General features: G+C 42.4%; 1 protein-coding gene across 1 annotated transcript; it reads right to left on the reverse strand.

The window, feature by feature from the left end:
- Positions 1 to 10,005: 10,005 nt before the first annotated feature.
- Positions 10,006 to 11,778, reverse strand: LOC112186251 (UDP-glycosyltransferase 91A1). The gene has a single exon (XM_024324609.2). It carries the CDS (start codon positions 11,641 to 11,643, stop codon positions 10,213 to 10,215), a length of 1,431 nt encoding a protein of 476 aa, XP_024180377.1. The 5' UTR covers positions 11,644 to 11,778; the 3' UTR covers positions 10,006 to 10,212.
- Positions 11,779 to 16,991: the final 5,213 nt, after the last annotated feature.

Here is a 16,991-nt window from a genome sequence, read left to right on the forward strand (position 1 = left end):
ATTGAGGTTCCGCATGGGCAAGCCTAGCCGTCACATCAGTTAATTAGGCCTGAAGATCCTGGATCTGGGTCCGCAGGTGGTTTCTCTCGAGAGTCAGATCCCTGATGAGATTAGCCCGATCACCCAAGAAATCACGCGCAGTATCCGTCTGTTGAGCAAGAGTCTGGTAGTTTGTTTCAGTCTGCCTGGCTTGCGCGGTCGCGACCGGCCTCTCATTGAGCCCTTGGGGAAGATCCTGCAGCAGTTGGTCAACCTCTTGAAATTGGTCTTCAGTGATAGTCCCCTTGCGGAGAAGTACCCTCAGATACTCCAAAACTCTCGTGGGCGCGCCAGGAATCAGAATATCAGGGCCCAGAAGGCGACAAAGGCCTTCTCTGGCAACATCTACGACCCCAGGAGGGGTCACTTCGAGCACACGAGCTAGCCGTTCTAATGTGGAGGCGGTTGCTCACCGACAGGAGAGGGACCTCAAGAGGTTCTGCGATAGGTACTGCCTCTGGCCATGGCTCAGAGTTTTCCCCTACTCCCCTGGCTTCAATGGCTTGAGGGGCATGGGGGGCAGGCTCCTGACCAACCACATCAAGGATAGGTTCAGCAGGATTCTCGGCCACTATCTCTCCGGCTATGACAGCCGCTTCCTCATTTGGAATAGCATTTGGGTCCCAGAAGGAGGCATTGTCAGAATAAACAAGCCAGGGGTTAATGATAAAACATTTTGTTAAGAGAGGTACCTCTTCAATAGGTGGCTCGCGAAGAATTGCTGTTGGCATAGGTTCCTGGGCAATCTCACCGAACGCTGGAACTGAATCAGGCGCTGCCTGTTCCAGAAGGAGGGTTGCAGTTGGTTGCTAGTGGGAGGTGTCTGGGAGCGACATTCTTTCTTCAACCTCAGGCGAGCTGTCATCTATAATCTGTATTGGGACCATAACCAACTGCATGTTGTTTGCAGCATCAATTGGAGATGGAGGATTATTAGAACCATTTGGCTCTTGGACTTGTGAACCAGACACACCTTCGCCAGCAGCGGAGGATCCTTCCCCAACTTGCCTTGATAACCTACGATGAACCTGCACAGCAGAGGCGTTATAGAGTCATACATAACAAAACAAAATGTCATGCCTCATTTTAGATGAGTATTACCAGTCGGTCAGCGACTGGTTCATCTTCTGCCCATGGATCAGTCCAGGGATCAGCGCAACTGCGTTTGCGGGCTAAAGCGGCAGTAATCTGTCAGGATTAAAGTAAAGTCAATATAAGCTTCGAAGGAGATATCAGAATTATGAGATTTTAAGACAAGAGCCTTACTGTTTGTGGGTCATCATCGTCAGAGGAAGAGTCTTTGACTTTAGGCTCCGTCGCTATCGCTTTCTTCTTCGCGGCCTAACCAGTGGCCGGAGAAGCATTAACTGCACGACCGCCAGAGGGTAGCACACTTCCCTGATGCAACAAAGTGTGAGTTAAAAGGGAAAAGCAAACATAAAGTAAAAAAATATAAGACAATTACCTCTTGGGGAGGCTCACGAATGACAATCCCAGCCTGGACCGGGTGCGGGGCTCGCGGAGCCGGTTCAGGTAGCGGAGGTTGCGCCTCATCTTCAGGAAAGCGAGCAAGTAACTTGGTATCAGCATCGTAAGGATATCTCAGCTCTTCAAAAATCGTCGTGAAGAGCTCGTCATCCCTTTGTCTCCAGCAATTGACGGAAACTTCTGACCACCATTGCTCGTACCCTTCAACATCCCCATCCACATGAGTGATATTGTTACCCCAATCAGGGAGATCGACCAGGGCAAGCATGCTTTGAGCTGGCGGAGGCCCAGTAGTGGGGCTAATTCTGCGCCAAGAAGTGTTGTAGTTCCAAGCATCATAGAGGGGGAATGGCACTAGTTGGATAAGACCAAATTGGCGAGCGAAGTGGTTGGGAGCGTAAAGCTCATAACTGAGTTCATCAGCAACAAGCCTAATGTCTGAACAAGAGATCGCACGGCGAAAAGCCAAGCGCGCGCGATCACTATAATTAGGAGCCCCAGGAAGGAACCCATTTTCAAGAGGAGTGGGGAATCTCCTATTGAGTAGTAAGTCATAGTAAGGCATTTCGTGCAGGAGGTACAAATATGAGAAACACTCATAATAGGGTAGGGATGTGTACCTCGCCTCGTGACAAAGCCATTGACCAAGAAGGGCGTCAGCTGGTGGTAGCAATGAAATATCGTCGCGGCGGAAGAATGGAAAGTAAGTTTGAATCCATAAATCAAGGATCCAAAAAGGGCCAGAAATGCTAGTCTCGAAAGGATGCATGGTGGCCTAATATAGAGTACAGTAGAGGGCACCCAACACTGGTTGTCCTAACCCCACGCGGCGGCCGTTGTAGAGGGCTGTGGCCAGGAAAGTCCAAGGACCAGTGTAACGTCCTGAACCTGAATTCACCGGTTTACTAGTCATTTGGACGGTAAATGACCTTTACCTTAACTTTTACTTTCAGTTTAGTACTTTTAGTGGCCCTAAAAGTTGACTTTTTGTTCGGGTTAAAATTTGAGAAAATGTTCTTCATGAAAGTTGTAGGGGACGTTAAACCGAGCGCGTGGATATGTGGTACGTAAAAATCGGAGCTCGTATGTGGAAGTTATAAGCAAAAATGTGAAAATTACTGTTCATGGTAAGTAGTATAAATTTGAAAAAGTTACTGTGGCCGGTAAGTTTTCTTTTTTTCTCTTTTCTCTCTTTCTCCCGCGTTTTTCTTCCTCTCCTCGGCTCTCTCTGCAACTCCGGCCATCTCCCTCTTCCGGCCACCTGGGAGCGAACAACCAGCACCGGTCAACTCCTCTACCCCTACCCAACCTCCCCACGGCGGTAACTCAAGGCGACTTGGCCGGAAAATGACGCATCGGGTCCTTGAAGTTTCACTGTAGCAGAAGTGGTCAACGCCGATATCTTCCGTTTCCGGCCATCTCCGGCCACCAAACCGGCGTCGAAGGTTCGGTTTTTGGCAAGGATCATTTTGCCTCTAGCCTCAAGCCACGATTTGCAGCGTGGAGGAAGAATCGAAGGTTTGAATTTCTTGGCACTATTCACATTTCGGGTATAATCTTCACCTTAATTATTGAGATAGTTCTAGGCATATTCTGGCTTTGTTGTAGTTGAGAGAAACGTTGGGCTAGATGAGTAGGTGGTGTTGCCTGAATTTGGTGGTCATCGGAGGTGGTTGCTGGTGGCGCGTGGGGCCCACGCGCTGCCACTGTTGGTGGCGCGTGGAGGCGTGTAGGGCAGTGTTTTAATTCTGGTTTTTAGCCCATTAAATCCTATAAATTGTGAAGAGCTTGTATGTGAAGTTTGGTAATTTTTGGAGAAACTTGGAATTAATTATGAATTTTGAAGTTTAGGGTTTCGATTATCGAATTACGAGAATCCGACCGTCAGATATCTCTCGGTTCTGCCTTGAAACCTTTAAATTAAAGAATTGGTATTAGTGGTATAATTTGGGCTAAATCCGAGGAGAATGGGAGATGTAATTATGAGGAATTGATTTTAGGAATCGTATTAAATTATTGAAGAATTATTCACGGAATATAATTGTGTACAGAACGACGTACCGAGCTATTGCTCGATGACGGAACACGAATGCGTGATCGTCGGAATAGTACTGTGAGTGGACTTTTATTTTTAAATATTGATGCATGCATTTATTTTCTTAAATAATGCTCTAGTTTTAATCTATTACTTATTGAGCAAATGATTTGATTTTCGGAAATTCGATCTCGGTTTATCTCGTGGATTTGCTCTCGACAATGAGTTTCAAAGGTTGATTATGATTTATAATATTATTTGACAAATTGCTTATTTCCGAGGTAATTTTCCGAAATTAAGTATACTTTTAATTGCCGATTTAAGTTCCTGGAAGATTCTCGAGATGAATTTCGATGGAGTTGGATTTTCTCATTTATTTATTGATTTTCGGTTTTGGCATCGGTAATGCCTAATTAAGGATTTTGGATTTGGTTGGTTTCTTGGAGATTTTGAGAGATTTTTGGAAATGGGATTTGTTTATACTAATTTCCGGTTTCGGTTATGGATTTGAGAATATTTTGGGCGTGTGGGATACGCCGTCGATTTATTTCTATTTCTCACTTATTTATTTTGAGATTGAGAGTAATCTTGGCGTGCGGGGTCACGTCGTTGAATACATGGTTTCTATCTCGTGAGAAATGTGGGGAAGCTACATGGATTTACTGGTTTTCGATGATTTTTCCTCACCATACGCGGGTCATGTGATTTGGTCTCCTCCTCACAGACTTTGTGTTTGTGAGTGGCAGTTGAGGTATCTTATTCTCCTCCTCACTTACTTTGTGTATGTGAGTGACAGTTGAGGTGATTTATTCTCCTCCTCACACAATCTATGTGTGAGTGGAAGTTGAGGTTATTAGTTCTCCTCCTCGCACAATCTATGTGTGAGTGGCAGTCGAGGGTAGGTAGAGCTTGGGAGGCTCCATTACCCGTACGGTGATATTTCTTCCCCATATCCTATCATTACTTGACTAGCGGGGCCTAGTCTGATTTCCGTTTAACCAGCGGGGCTGGTCTTATTCTGTTGAGTATCAGAGTTTCTATCCTTCCTTTCAGTTGTTTGGGACTAGCGGGGCTAGTCGGTTTTCTTGAGCGGAACTCCTTTTGTTTCATTTCCCTAATCAGTGCATGCATCGGGAGATTTTTTTATAAATTAAATGTGGGAAAGTATAAAAATCTCTTTTGTTTAAAATTGCTTATTTTTGTCCACTCACACTAACGTGTTTTCAATACTTTCCCCTGGGCCCTTCGGTTTCAAATGCCCAGTTTGCAGGCGAATTAGTGAGGTCGGGCGTACACGGAGTTGAGGCATAGTCAACAGCATGGCTTCCGCGTTTGCCTTTGAGTTAGGTTATCCTTATTTACCTTTCTATTAGAATTTCCCTGATTACCTATGGGATTTATGTTTTTCAAGTTGAGGTTTGTGTTTTGTGAATTGGAGATTGATGTTGAGTTGGGGAGCAGGGTGGCTCCAGAAGTATAAGGATGATTTGATTTAGAAGTGTAAATGCTTTCTACAGGTTTTGGGTAGCCCATTTTAAGGGAAGTTCCGCCAAATTTTTGGTAGAATTTCTTCTAAGGTGGGCCCCGCAGGGCCACTTCGGATTTTAGGGTGAAATCCAGGGCGGGTCCTGTCAACCAGTGGGCTTATTGGCGGGGATACAAAAGATGAACTTGTAGAGCCAATACTCCAGAAAAGCAATGCTACCAGTCGCATTGTGTTCTTTGTGGTAATAAGCCAGCCATCGCGGATAGGAGCTGCTATGAACGCCGCAACCAGTTTAGGCCATGGTTGATGAGAAGCTGTCAGAATCGAATTGGCCATGCAGATAGGGCTCACCATCAATGGGCAATCCAGTAATGATAAGAATATCCAATAATGTAATACTCATTTGGCCAGATCGAAATCAAAAGTGTTGGTGGCAATATTCCAAAAGCAAAGGAAGGCAGCGAGTGGCGAGCGATTGCTACTGCAAGGAAGGCGAAAGCATAAATCAATGGTTTGGGTAATACCTGCTGCGTTCCAGCGAGCCAGATCTCGCGCTCGCGCTTCGCGATACCAAGAAAGCTCCGCCGCGCTGATCGAGGATGGCCAGTGCCCTATTTTCGCTCTATGTTTTTGCGCACCCTAACTGATGAAATCTCTAGGGGTCATTCGGAGGACCGGAATGGGTCGACGAATGGGTTGGCCGTAGAGGGCAATAGCATCAACTGGAATGGAATCTCGCGGTGCCGGGCCCGGTCAGACATGTTGATTTGGGAGCCTGAGAAGCAGTGGTCTCTGGATATTTGTGTGGATACGACAGCGGGCACCAATTCAGGTTCCCCAAGAGCGAGCAGCTTTCTCATTGAGTTCTTCCTCCTGATCGATAACTATTTTCCTTGGAGGAGCCATTTCTGAGTTTCTGTAAGGAGGATTGTTTGGGACAAAAGAGTTTCTGGATTTTAGGAGACTGAAAGAGTTTCTGATGTGAAAGGTTTGGAGTGGTTGCGGGATTTAAATAAAAAAATTTGTGAGGGAAACGATGCGATGAAAAGACGTTTTGCCAAGCGAATAGACGCAACCCTCATTAATGATATCGTTTCAATCATCAGACATGTCGTTTTAGTCCCCTTCAATCAGTTACATTCTTGCGGGCCCGATTTCGGGGCCTGGGGGGCAATGTTTTGAGCCCAAAAGTAATTTTGGCAAGATCCTTTAGTGGATTTAGCATAGCAGGCCGATACTTACGGCCCAAAAATAAGTCTACTTGGAATTGGGTTACAGCTTTGCCCATTCCGAAACCCATAAGGAAAACGAGCCCTTATTAGAGTCAGGTAGTAGAGATTGAATAGGAAACTTCAATCAATAATCCTTCTATGGCAAGGAACAGTCGAAACCTTAGGTATAAATACCAGGTTTCAAGGACAAATCAAGGACAACTCTCAAATCAATCAATCCCTTGGATTATCAAGCCTCCCCGGAGCAAACCTTCAACCTAGTTGAAACCGGGCGACCGTACTTCCAGTCCTAGTCTCTCCAAGAGCCGACTGTTAGTGCTACTGCCACCGATACAACCAGCGAAGCAAGGGTGACGCCCTTGCAACCCCCACGAAGCTAAAGTCACACTTTAGCAAAACCCTGTGCTTTCTCCAAACTTCACAGTGATTGCTCTGCTTAGTCTACAACACTAAGTATTGATTCGGTGACGCGAAGAGATCACAACCAAAGCCCTTATCCGTAAGGGAAGAAGTCCTTTCTTGAAAGGTAGGAAAAGAGCCTTGTGACGAGGTTGGTGCTCTCCTCGTCCACAACGCTTGATCAAGAAGTCAGGTCAAGGGACGCCCCGACGACTGCACCCTACGGTGCTGGCACGCTCGCGCATTCAAAAGAGACAGTTTGTACCATACTCGATTTTCGTGTCAAACACCTACATCTCCACTGTGACCAAATATTTCATCATCATCAATGCATCCTTACTTTCTAACTTCTAAGTCAATTTGAAAACCATATTTGGTACACGATCTTTTTTAGCAGGTACCGCCACAATCAGAGCAAATCTCATTTAAATTCCCTGTAAAATCAAATTACCGCCCAAGTTAAGTTATAATTCTAACATTGTAAATATTATGAGTTCGATTCACACTGATATATGTAAGGGTAGGGTGGCTAAGGGTTAAAAAAATAATAACAATAATGTACCCGCCCAAGGTTGTGTTTTAAAATGGCAAAAATAGTTAAAACTCAAAATAAAAAGATATAAAACCTTTTTGTACAACTTGAACAGCCCCTTATTGCCACCACATCAACGAGGGATGCTTAAGGAGAGATAAATGCCAATAAGCTTATAAAATAGCATTAACATAATTTACCAACAAAGTAGAATAGTTGACCCGAAATGATATTGAGGGCTTGAGACATATGTTCCAGTATCATGAAAAAGTATTCAAAACTAATTGGTAATTGATGCAAAAGCCCAAACTCTTATAAAAGCTACAGTGAGTGAAGAAATTATTTCATTTTTTTTTTTTTGGTCAGTTAAGCATCAAGAGTTTTTATTAAAACAAAAATTGTTACACTGAGGCCCAAAAGCCTCCCAAAGAGAAACAACAAGCAACATCAAGGCCCAAAAAAGCCCAAACAAAGAACAAAACAAACAAACAACAACAACCAAACCAAACCCAACCATATCAAAGGCGCAAAAGAGAGACCCATGCCAAATTTGAAGTACCCAGCCATACAATTTCCAGAGAGCAATTCAAACATTTTCTCTACTACATCAATCCAAATCTGCCAAGAACAAAGTAACCAGATAAACAACCGGATAATCCGGATGAAAGGGTCGGGTGAGATCCCGTAAGGGACCAAATGAAAAAGGCACCACTGGGTACACAATCTCTTGAAGCATCACCCAGTGTAATAGTAGGTAAACCCACTTTGAAAGCTTTGAGAAAATTATTTCATATTTGTGACTACCGGCTCTCTAGATATTTGATATATATTGACGTGGTCTAAGATGGAATATTTATGATGATACCAAATTAATGTATAAATGTATAAAGAAGCTCTACAACTGTGAAAAGCTCTTCACCGTATGACTAGATGTGATGACATACTTGTAATAAGTACTCCCTAGGTAGCCCACTTGTATAATAGGGCATCCATCACCATTATATAAAGACGCGAACCTCATCATAAATGAGGCAATTCAAGACATAATGTTCAAACTAAGTTCTGTTGAAGTAAATTGAAAAATGTTGAACTCACTGGCAGATCCAATCACAGACTAGAGCCCGTCCAAGATTTTGAAGCCCAAAAAAAAAAATAGATGTATGCTTTTTATTTTTATTTTTTTTAATTGGGGTTTGTCCTGAGTCTCCACACAATAGAAGCCCAGACCTGAAGTCCCGAACTAACTCCCGAGTCCCGAGTCCCGACTCCACTCATCGACTATGGACTCTCACTCAGTCACTCTCTCCCACTCCTCTCCTCCGCTCGCCGCCTCCTGTTGCCGACTCCACTAGTCCACTCATCGACTACGGATCTATGGCCTATTCGAAGTTTCGAACTGGTCAACTGGAGAATCTTCTCTCCCAGTCTCACTCTCTCCCACTTCCTCCTCCTCTCGCCGCCTGTGGCTCAGCCGGTTCTCCTTTCTCCACTTCTCTTAGAGAGTCAGAGATCAACTGATGAACTGATCAAGTTCAATTTTGTTTAATTTTGTAAGTTCAATTTTGTTTAATCGAATCAATCCAATTTGGGGCAATTTATAGGGTTAAGGATTGATGTGAAATTCAATTTCGTAGGTTGTATTGGATATTTGGATTGAAGCTTTCGTGGATTGAAGAATGATTGAATGAAGGTTGCAGACTGGAAATCAAGTAGGCTGTAGGCATCTGAGTTAGATTTGTGATTCGTCTTCGGTTTCAATTTCTTGGAATTTGAGTTAGATTTGTGGGCTGATTCGGTGACTTGAAGATTTGCACCTTTTCTACTTCAAGATTCGCTGCTTTCTTGGGGTTTCTTTGTTTTAATTTCTTGTTCATGTGTGCATCTATGTTCAAAGAAAGCTCATCTTTTTCTCATCTTGTTATTGTTGCTGTTGATGTATGGTTTTCAAAACACTTCGTTAGAAAGAAGAAAACCCAGAAGGAAGTATCCAACTTCATTAGCCCTCTATAGAATTTGACATACAACACTCTATGAGTTAGTTATTTCCAGCTGAATTTGAGAAAGGCAGAGACCCTAGAATTTTGATAAGGGTTTGTGTTTGGTGCTTTTATTAAAGATAGGAATTGGGTTTTGATCAGAGAAGGAGCTGGTGGAATTGCTGTTGTTTGGTGAATGGAAAAATGGATTTCTGGCCGGAATTTCTTGCAAGCAGACTAAGCAATTGGGGCAAAGAATTTGTAGCAGAAGGATGTGGAGGCATTGCTGGTGTGTGTGTGTGTGTATTGTTTAAGAAATCCAAGCCCTCCCAAGACTTCATTAATCCTGGATCCGCCACTGGTTGAACTCATTGGGCAAATATAGTCGGAGTGTTCAGTATGATAGTATGATGAGGGTAACACAACTTTGAACGATGAAAGTTTTCTACTAAGGACTCATCACAAAATCGAAATCCAAACATCATTAAATTAATAAGAAGGATTCCTATCCTACCCGCAACAAGATACCGACCGTACGTCTCAACCTTTGATTTATTGGCTCTGTTTTATCTTGTATACATTGGTTTTGCTTTAGAATTTTGTTTTTTGAACTCTCCCATAGAGCGCCTAAACTCTCACTTGTATCCTCTTCACCACATTAGGGAAGTAAACATACCCAGGGCCACAAACCACAAAAACAACAGATGTAAAGTGTTTGACTCGATATGAGACCGTATATCGATCAAAGAAGTATAATCAAAAGGGAAACAGTTGATCTGCAAAAATTTGGCATACATTCCAAGAACGAAAGAACGAAGTATCCCACGAACTCAATTATTGCCATTTCCACACTCATCTGCTTAATAGTTTAACATTTAACAACAACAACAAAATCGCAGACAACAATAGTGAAAAACAAGTTCAAATCCAAAAAGAAACATAGAAATCCCAGAATTAAGAGAGTTCAAAGAAGTATGTGACCATTGCATGGGTTTGAAACTTTGAATCATGCAATAACGTGCCCATCATGTCGTTCTACATCCTCTGTGGGTTGTAAGGTACTCCAAAAACTTATCCACATACACATTTTGCCTCTCCCTGTCTCCAAACAACGGCTTCAACTCCTTGGTCCTGTCCCTGTAAACCCTTCCCTCCTCCTTCTCCAACACCATCCTCAGCGACTCCGCCACCGCCTCACTGGTAAACGACCCGTCTTGCTCGTCCCTCGGCAACTCAAATCCGACCTTCTTCTCCTCGAAATACCTCGCATTCAGCCCCTGGTCATTCGACATGGGTAACAACACCAGCGGTCTTCCAAAGGTCAATGCCTCCACCACCGAACTCCAACCCGAGTGACTCAGAAACACGCCCACTGAGTCGTGAGCCAGTATCTTCACCTGTGGGGCCCAACTCCTGCACACCACTCCCCGCCCTTCATTTCTCTCTTCGAAACCCTCCGGCAACTTTACCGCTTCCTCGCCGTGTTTGGTCCTCAACACCCAAAAGAAGGGCAAACCGGACTTCTCTAAACCTAGGGCTATTTCCGTCGCTTCCTCTTGACTTGGCGTTGCTTCAGTTCCGAAAGCCACGTACACCACCGTGTTTTTGCTCTGCCGGTCCAACCAGTCCTTTATCGACCGCGACGTTTCATTGTCGTCCTCGTCGGTGTTTGGCGTAGTGGAGAGTACACCAACCGGTAGAACAGGTTTTCCGTGAGTAACTTCCAGAAGACCCAACCATTCCGGTTCAAACTCGGCACAACTTCTCACAGCAATCACGTCGCAGCCTCGCAGTATTTTCATGTACCGATACACGACCGAGACGTTTGTTTCGTCTCCGGTTATTTCTTTAAAGAGCCGAAGCACCTCAAACAACCTCAAGCACACGGTGGCTGAAAATGGCACCCACTTGGGCGGGACTACGTAATCCTCCGGTAACTTACGGTCATCAGGTGGAATTCCTGGCGAGGTGGGCCCGAGGAAGGACAAAACGGCGGCGATCATAATGCTGAAGAAGGCCGTCGGAATCCCGAGAGTTTGGGCTATCTCCGGTACCCAGTAAGGGGCGAAGTCGAAGAGTAGCCAATCCGGTTTTGAAGTCTTGAGGAATTGGGTGATCGGTTCTTGAAGAGAGTCGTAGGCTATCTTGAGATGCGGGACTTGGTCTTCGGGTAAGTCCGCGGTGGCCTCGGCACCTTCTGGAAGGTTCGGATTCTCAGGCAGTGGAAGCTTCACGAAGGAGATTAGGGTGGAGAGGTTTGGCGGGAGAGGGGGGAGGCGATAAATGTTTCGTGGGGTGGAGATGAATGAGATTTTGTGGCCTTTTCCGGCTATCAGCTTGGCGAGTTCGAGATATGGGATCATGTGGCCAAAGGCTAGCCATGGGAACATGGCTATATGAAGCTTACTGTCTTTGTTATTGTTGGCCATGGTGGGGGGGACAGTGATGGACTCCATTCTTCTGCCTAGTATGAGGAAACCAGTTCGCTAGCTTCACTATATATGAGGGTGTTACACTAGTAATCTCATTCCCAAATCTTCATCTTATTAGCTTAGACTTGGCTGTGACACTACTAAAGTACTAAACCAGAGGGGAAGAAAATCAAGGTTCATTATTAGTCAACCTAGCTAACTATTGTAGCACGGAGGTTTACTTTTATGAGAGAGACTTAGGTACGGCAACCGCACCACGTGACAGTGGAGCTATCTAATCAGTGTCCAAGTAAGGGAGTATTTTAAATATTTTACATTAAAAATCAGAGACGGGTTGGGAAAAAAAAAAATTCTTTCTTCTAATTGGAGGGCCGCACCACCACGTGATGCGGCAACCTCTATGCAAAAGTTTCTCTACTTTTATTTACCAAAAACCGAAACAAAAAAATACCACGATCTGTTTCATTGGGATTCACCAGAGAAAGATAAGAGACAATAATGGAGGTGAGTAGGCCCTTAGGATATGCCATTATTGGTGGCCATAATGACTTATTGGTATTAGCTTCCTGCATTGTCTAGATTATCTCTGTGTGCTAGAATTCCTTTACTGTGTGTTCCTTATCTTCCTATTGTTACATTCCTACTTCTGTCAATTACTTATTGTTACATTCCTACTTCTGTTAATCAGCTTGTTGTTTTCAGCTTAAGAGATTTAGTTTTTCTTTCTAAACAAGATTTTAGAGCCTAAATTTTTAAGTCTGATAGTTAACTGTTTCCTCAAATTTGGGATTATAGTGATACAGTCAGCATTAGGAGACATTCCGAGCTCTTTCTCTCCTGTAATTTTCCAACAGCCAATGCTCTTGTTGCAATTGATGACCTAACAGTCAACTTATTGATGGTCAGTGACTATAAAGTATAAACTTTAGTCAACACAAATATTTGATGGTTACTGCTAGTATTTTAAAAATATATTATAAAAATATATAGTACCAATAATACATATACTATTATAATATAACTTTTTTCTTTTGAACAGATATTATAATATACCTTTAGTTTGATGCAGTGGTAGATCTGAATTCTGACGCTAGTTGCAGTGGTAGATCTGAATTCTGACGCTAGTACACAGCACCAAGTTGATAGTGCGCATTTGATCACACATTGCTCAATCATCTTGTTAGGTGTGTCCAGAAAAGCATCCGTCTGAACCTCTCCAATAATGATCGAGTGATGAATATTAAACTATGTGAAACACATGAACACTACGTGAAGCATCTGTCTGAACTAAGTTTTAAATTTCTCCGAAATTGTCGAAATTTCTGTAATTTTAAAGTATATCAAAATAAAATTCATATGTTATACTATTTTCATCAGAGTTTCCTAAAATTTTCCCTATATTTTCTTAATTTCTGAAATATTTACACATAAAAAATATATTTGAAAATCATATTTTGCCTAGCTCGGCCCTTGCGCAGCCTTAAATTCACAATTAATAAGTTAAACACTTATACCTACAAACTGTTAAAAAAGTCCATTACTGTTAGCAAACTATCATGCACCAAGCATGGGTTAGTATGCGTAGCAGACATGCTTTTTCAACATATGTAACACATGAACAGGAAGGTTAGAACAGGTAGCACGCACATATGTGGGGAGTGAATACTGACTGTTCAGACACTGTCAAGTTATTTACTTGATGAGGAGGGGCTATTTTGGGGAGGTCAGCCTATTTTCATTTGAATCATGCTTAGATGAAGCATCTCCACCCATTAATTCCTGGAAACCTTCAACCTTCACTAGTCGAGCCCTAAGAACACCGGCGTTCCTGCACACATGAGAGAGTTCTAGAGTTTCAGTGAATAGTCATTCACAAGAAGGTTCAGGAACTTTATTTCTTCCATCAGATTTTCCTTACTGTGATTGAATTTGTGCAATTTGTGAAGGAGATATCTGTCTAGAGTCTAGACTGATTCTCTGACTGAGCAGGAACATTTTGCATTGTAGGATTCGACATTGCAGGAATTTGCTGCTGCCTAAATTGCAATTGTGGATGTCTGTTGTTGAAACTGTTGAAGGCATTACTATCCATGGGTAACTCTAATGGAGCTTCAATCTTGACCTGGACCATTGGTCTGTCCTGTACCATGTCCATACCAGCACGAGGAGTAGATGGTTGCTGAAATGGCACATTCTTGGATTGGGCAATTTGCTGCATTTGCTGAATCTGCCGCATCTATGGATGCATTTGTCTCGATATCTATGGATTCACCAAACAACGTAATAAAAGAAGCATTAGTAATCACTAGAAATGGTACCCGCGCTATGTCGCGGGGGTTTATTATTGTTAACCAATTTGTAGACCATGGCCGATTATGACCAATTTATGCACAAAGAGAAAAGCGATTTGCATTTTATTATAAAATCTAACATTCTGAATAAACCTATTCAAACACCAATCAATAGCTTTACTTAATAAAGTCTTATTCTAGAATCAAACTTCACTATTTTATCAATAGATCACTACATATACAGACCATCAGGTTATTCTTCAGTTAGATAATGCCGAAGAAACTTTATATTTACCATGTGAGTGACTTGTACACATTCTGAGCCCAGAGAGAGAGAAAGAACTCTCTGCGACCAAAATTCCCCTGCAGATCCTAGATTCTAGAAACCCTCACAAAAACCAGATTCTGCCATCTAACATTCTGAATAAAGCTGTTGAAAGACCAATGCATATTTTTAGTTAGTATAGTTTTGTTCTAGAATCAGATGATACTAAATTCATACCATTGAAATGCTCACTTTAAATTCATACTTATTTCTTAATTCATAAAAGCAGATTCTTAATTTGACACAACAAATGAATAGAAAACACATGACAAATTAGTGATGAGCTTTTTCTTTTACATTTCATATTAATCTCATTACAAAACAGCTTACAATGTTCACATAAGAAAAAACAGACCCATACACAGAGGAACTATTGTATGAGAAGTTTAAAATTCAAAGAACAATCCACAGATAGAGGCTTTTACCTGAAGTTTAGTTAGCTTTGGCAGACAACAGATAAATGATTGTTTGCTTAGCAGAGTAATTTGCACTTTTGAAATAGAGTTGAGGCTGCATGCAAATAAATGAAAAGAGGTCTTCAATAAAAAAAGAAAAGAATAGTGTATATATAAGCAAAATGTATCTAGATTAAATTCCCCCCTCACTCCTGTTTTTTACATTTGAAAAGGTATAGTGAATTTAGCAATGATCAACTCCGTTGGTATCCAGCATCTAGAAACAGAAAGCAAAATCAAAGCCAAACCTTGATCACATAGAAACATGTAGATCTCAAAAATTGGACTAGAAATCATTAATCATCTAGATGACAAATTAGAAACACCTATATCAACTTCCTTAATCTGATTCTCCTAAATCTTAAAGATCTATCAAGGCTTGTGGCAATCATCCAAGGAAAAAAAAAAATTATAACATGAACTTTCCTCAATTGATCACATTGAAGAGTATGCAACAACCTAAACCCTAAACCCATCACCTGATTGATCAAACACGTTTATCTTCTTGTGATGACCCGGAAATTTGTATTTATTTTCTGAGAATTTTCAGGAATCTAAATTGTGGTTATTGAACGGTTTTGTGGCTCGTGGATGGAGCGGAAGTGTTTCGGGCGAATAATTAATTGAAGAATATGGTTTTAGGGGGGTTGCCAAAGGTTGACTTTTTATATGTTGGGATTCTCCGAAAACTTCCTTCACAAAAGTCGTAGAGCGCGTTGATACGAGTTGGTGGACTTGTGGAACACGGAAATCGAAGTTGGTATGAGAAAGTTATGAGCGTTTGAAAATTTGGAAAGTTACTATATATAGGGGTTTCCCTTGCGGGAAAGTTACTATTTTCATTTTGGTAAGTTTCCATTTTCGGAAACTCTATTTTCTCTCCGTTCTCTCTCCTGATTTTCGACTGACCCGACCCAGACCCGGTGCATCCGACCTGGATTTTCCGGCGAGCTCCGGCGACGGCAGACCACCAAACGAGCCCAGATCAGTTCGCCTCCTCCGTGCGCTCCTCCCTGTGGTGTTGGTTTGCACGGTGGTTCACCGGAAGGTGGAGATCGGAGTAGCTATAGTCGACGCGATCGGGACTCGACCAGAAATCCACTTTTCCGGCGACGTCTCGGCCGATCCTTCTTGGTTTTGGAATCTCCTCATCCTTCTGATCATCCTCATACCTGCCTTGAAGAACGATTTTGCGTATGGAGTGGAAGATCAAGGGTTGAAGATCAGCGGTGCACAGTGAATCTGGAGCTTGATCAGACGGCAGCGATTGGTCTATCTTATGAGCTTGATCTAGGACTATCTAGGCCGAACCAGACTTAGCTCCAGGTATGAAAGTTGCTCTACTCTTCATGATGAATACTTTTGGATGGCTTGATTGTTGTGGTTTTGAGTTTTGGCTGATGGTAGTTGTGGTGGTTGCACCGCCGACTGTGGCGGCGTTTTGGCTGCCTTCCGGCCATGTAAGGGATATTTCTAGTATTATATATCTTCTACTCGTCGATACGAGCGTTTCGATATATAATATGCAATATTTGGAGATCGTATGATTAAGTTGTAATTTTTACAGTTTCGGACCGTTTGATGATTCGATCTGTGAGGATTTGAGCATCCGATCGACTTGTGATTTTGACATATCGATCGTATAAGTATTCCGGAGACATTGGGTGGTCTCGGATGTGGTTTTGCCTCATTTGGCATCACCTTGGGAATTTTGGTTCAATTTCGGGTTTCGAACATACCTTGTGATTCGTTGACTGAATCAAAGCTGTAATTCCTTAGGTACGTGACGAGGTATTCATTGGACAGCTATTTTGAGTGGTTTGGCTACTTTGTTCTGTATGGAAGACGCAGCGGGAGTTTCGAGGTGAGTAATCTCACAAGGTTCATTAATGAACGGAATTACCCTTATTGCTTTGAGAGTTATTTAGTAACTGCAAACTATAGTTGGTATTAGTAGGCATTCCTGAGCGGATGACTATGTATAGATATATATTTACGTGAAATATATATGTTTTGGTGGTTTGTGGATTTATGAAAACAATAGGCATGAATGATGCATTTTATTGTTTTGGGTTGTGCCTTTTGGAAAACAAATGATTGTGGAAATAATTGATTTCGATTTGTTTTGAAAAGCGTTGAGATTTGTGTAACATTTGGGTCCAGTGCGACTCCTTTAATGTTTTGCTCCAAGGGACTGTGTGGCTCGAGGACTGAAGGTCTATGACCTTGGGAAAAGTGTTGAGATTTGGGTATGAAAACAATATGCATGAATTGATGTTCTTTATTGTTTTGTGTTATGGC

The sequence above is a fragment of the Rosa chinensis genome, chromosome 2 (assembly GCF_002994745.2).
Source record: "Rosa chinensis cultivar Old Blush chromosome 2, RchiOBHm-V2, whole genome shotgun sequence".
Taxonomy (NCBI): Eukaryota; Viridiplantae; Streptophyta; class Magnoliopsida; order Rosales; family Rosaceae; genus Rosa; species Rosa chinensis.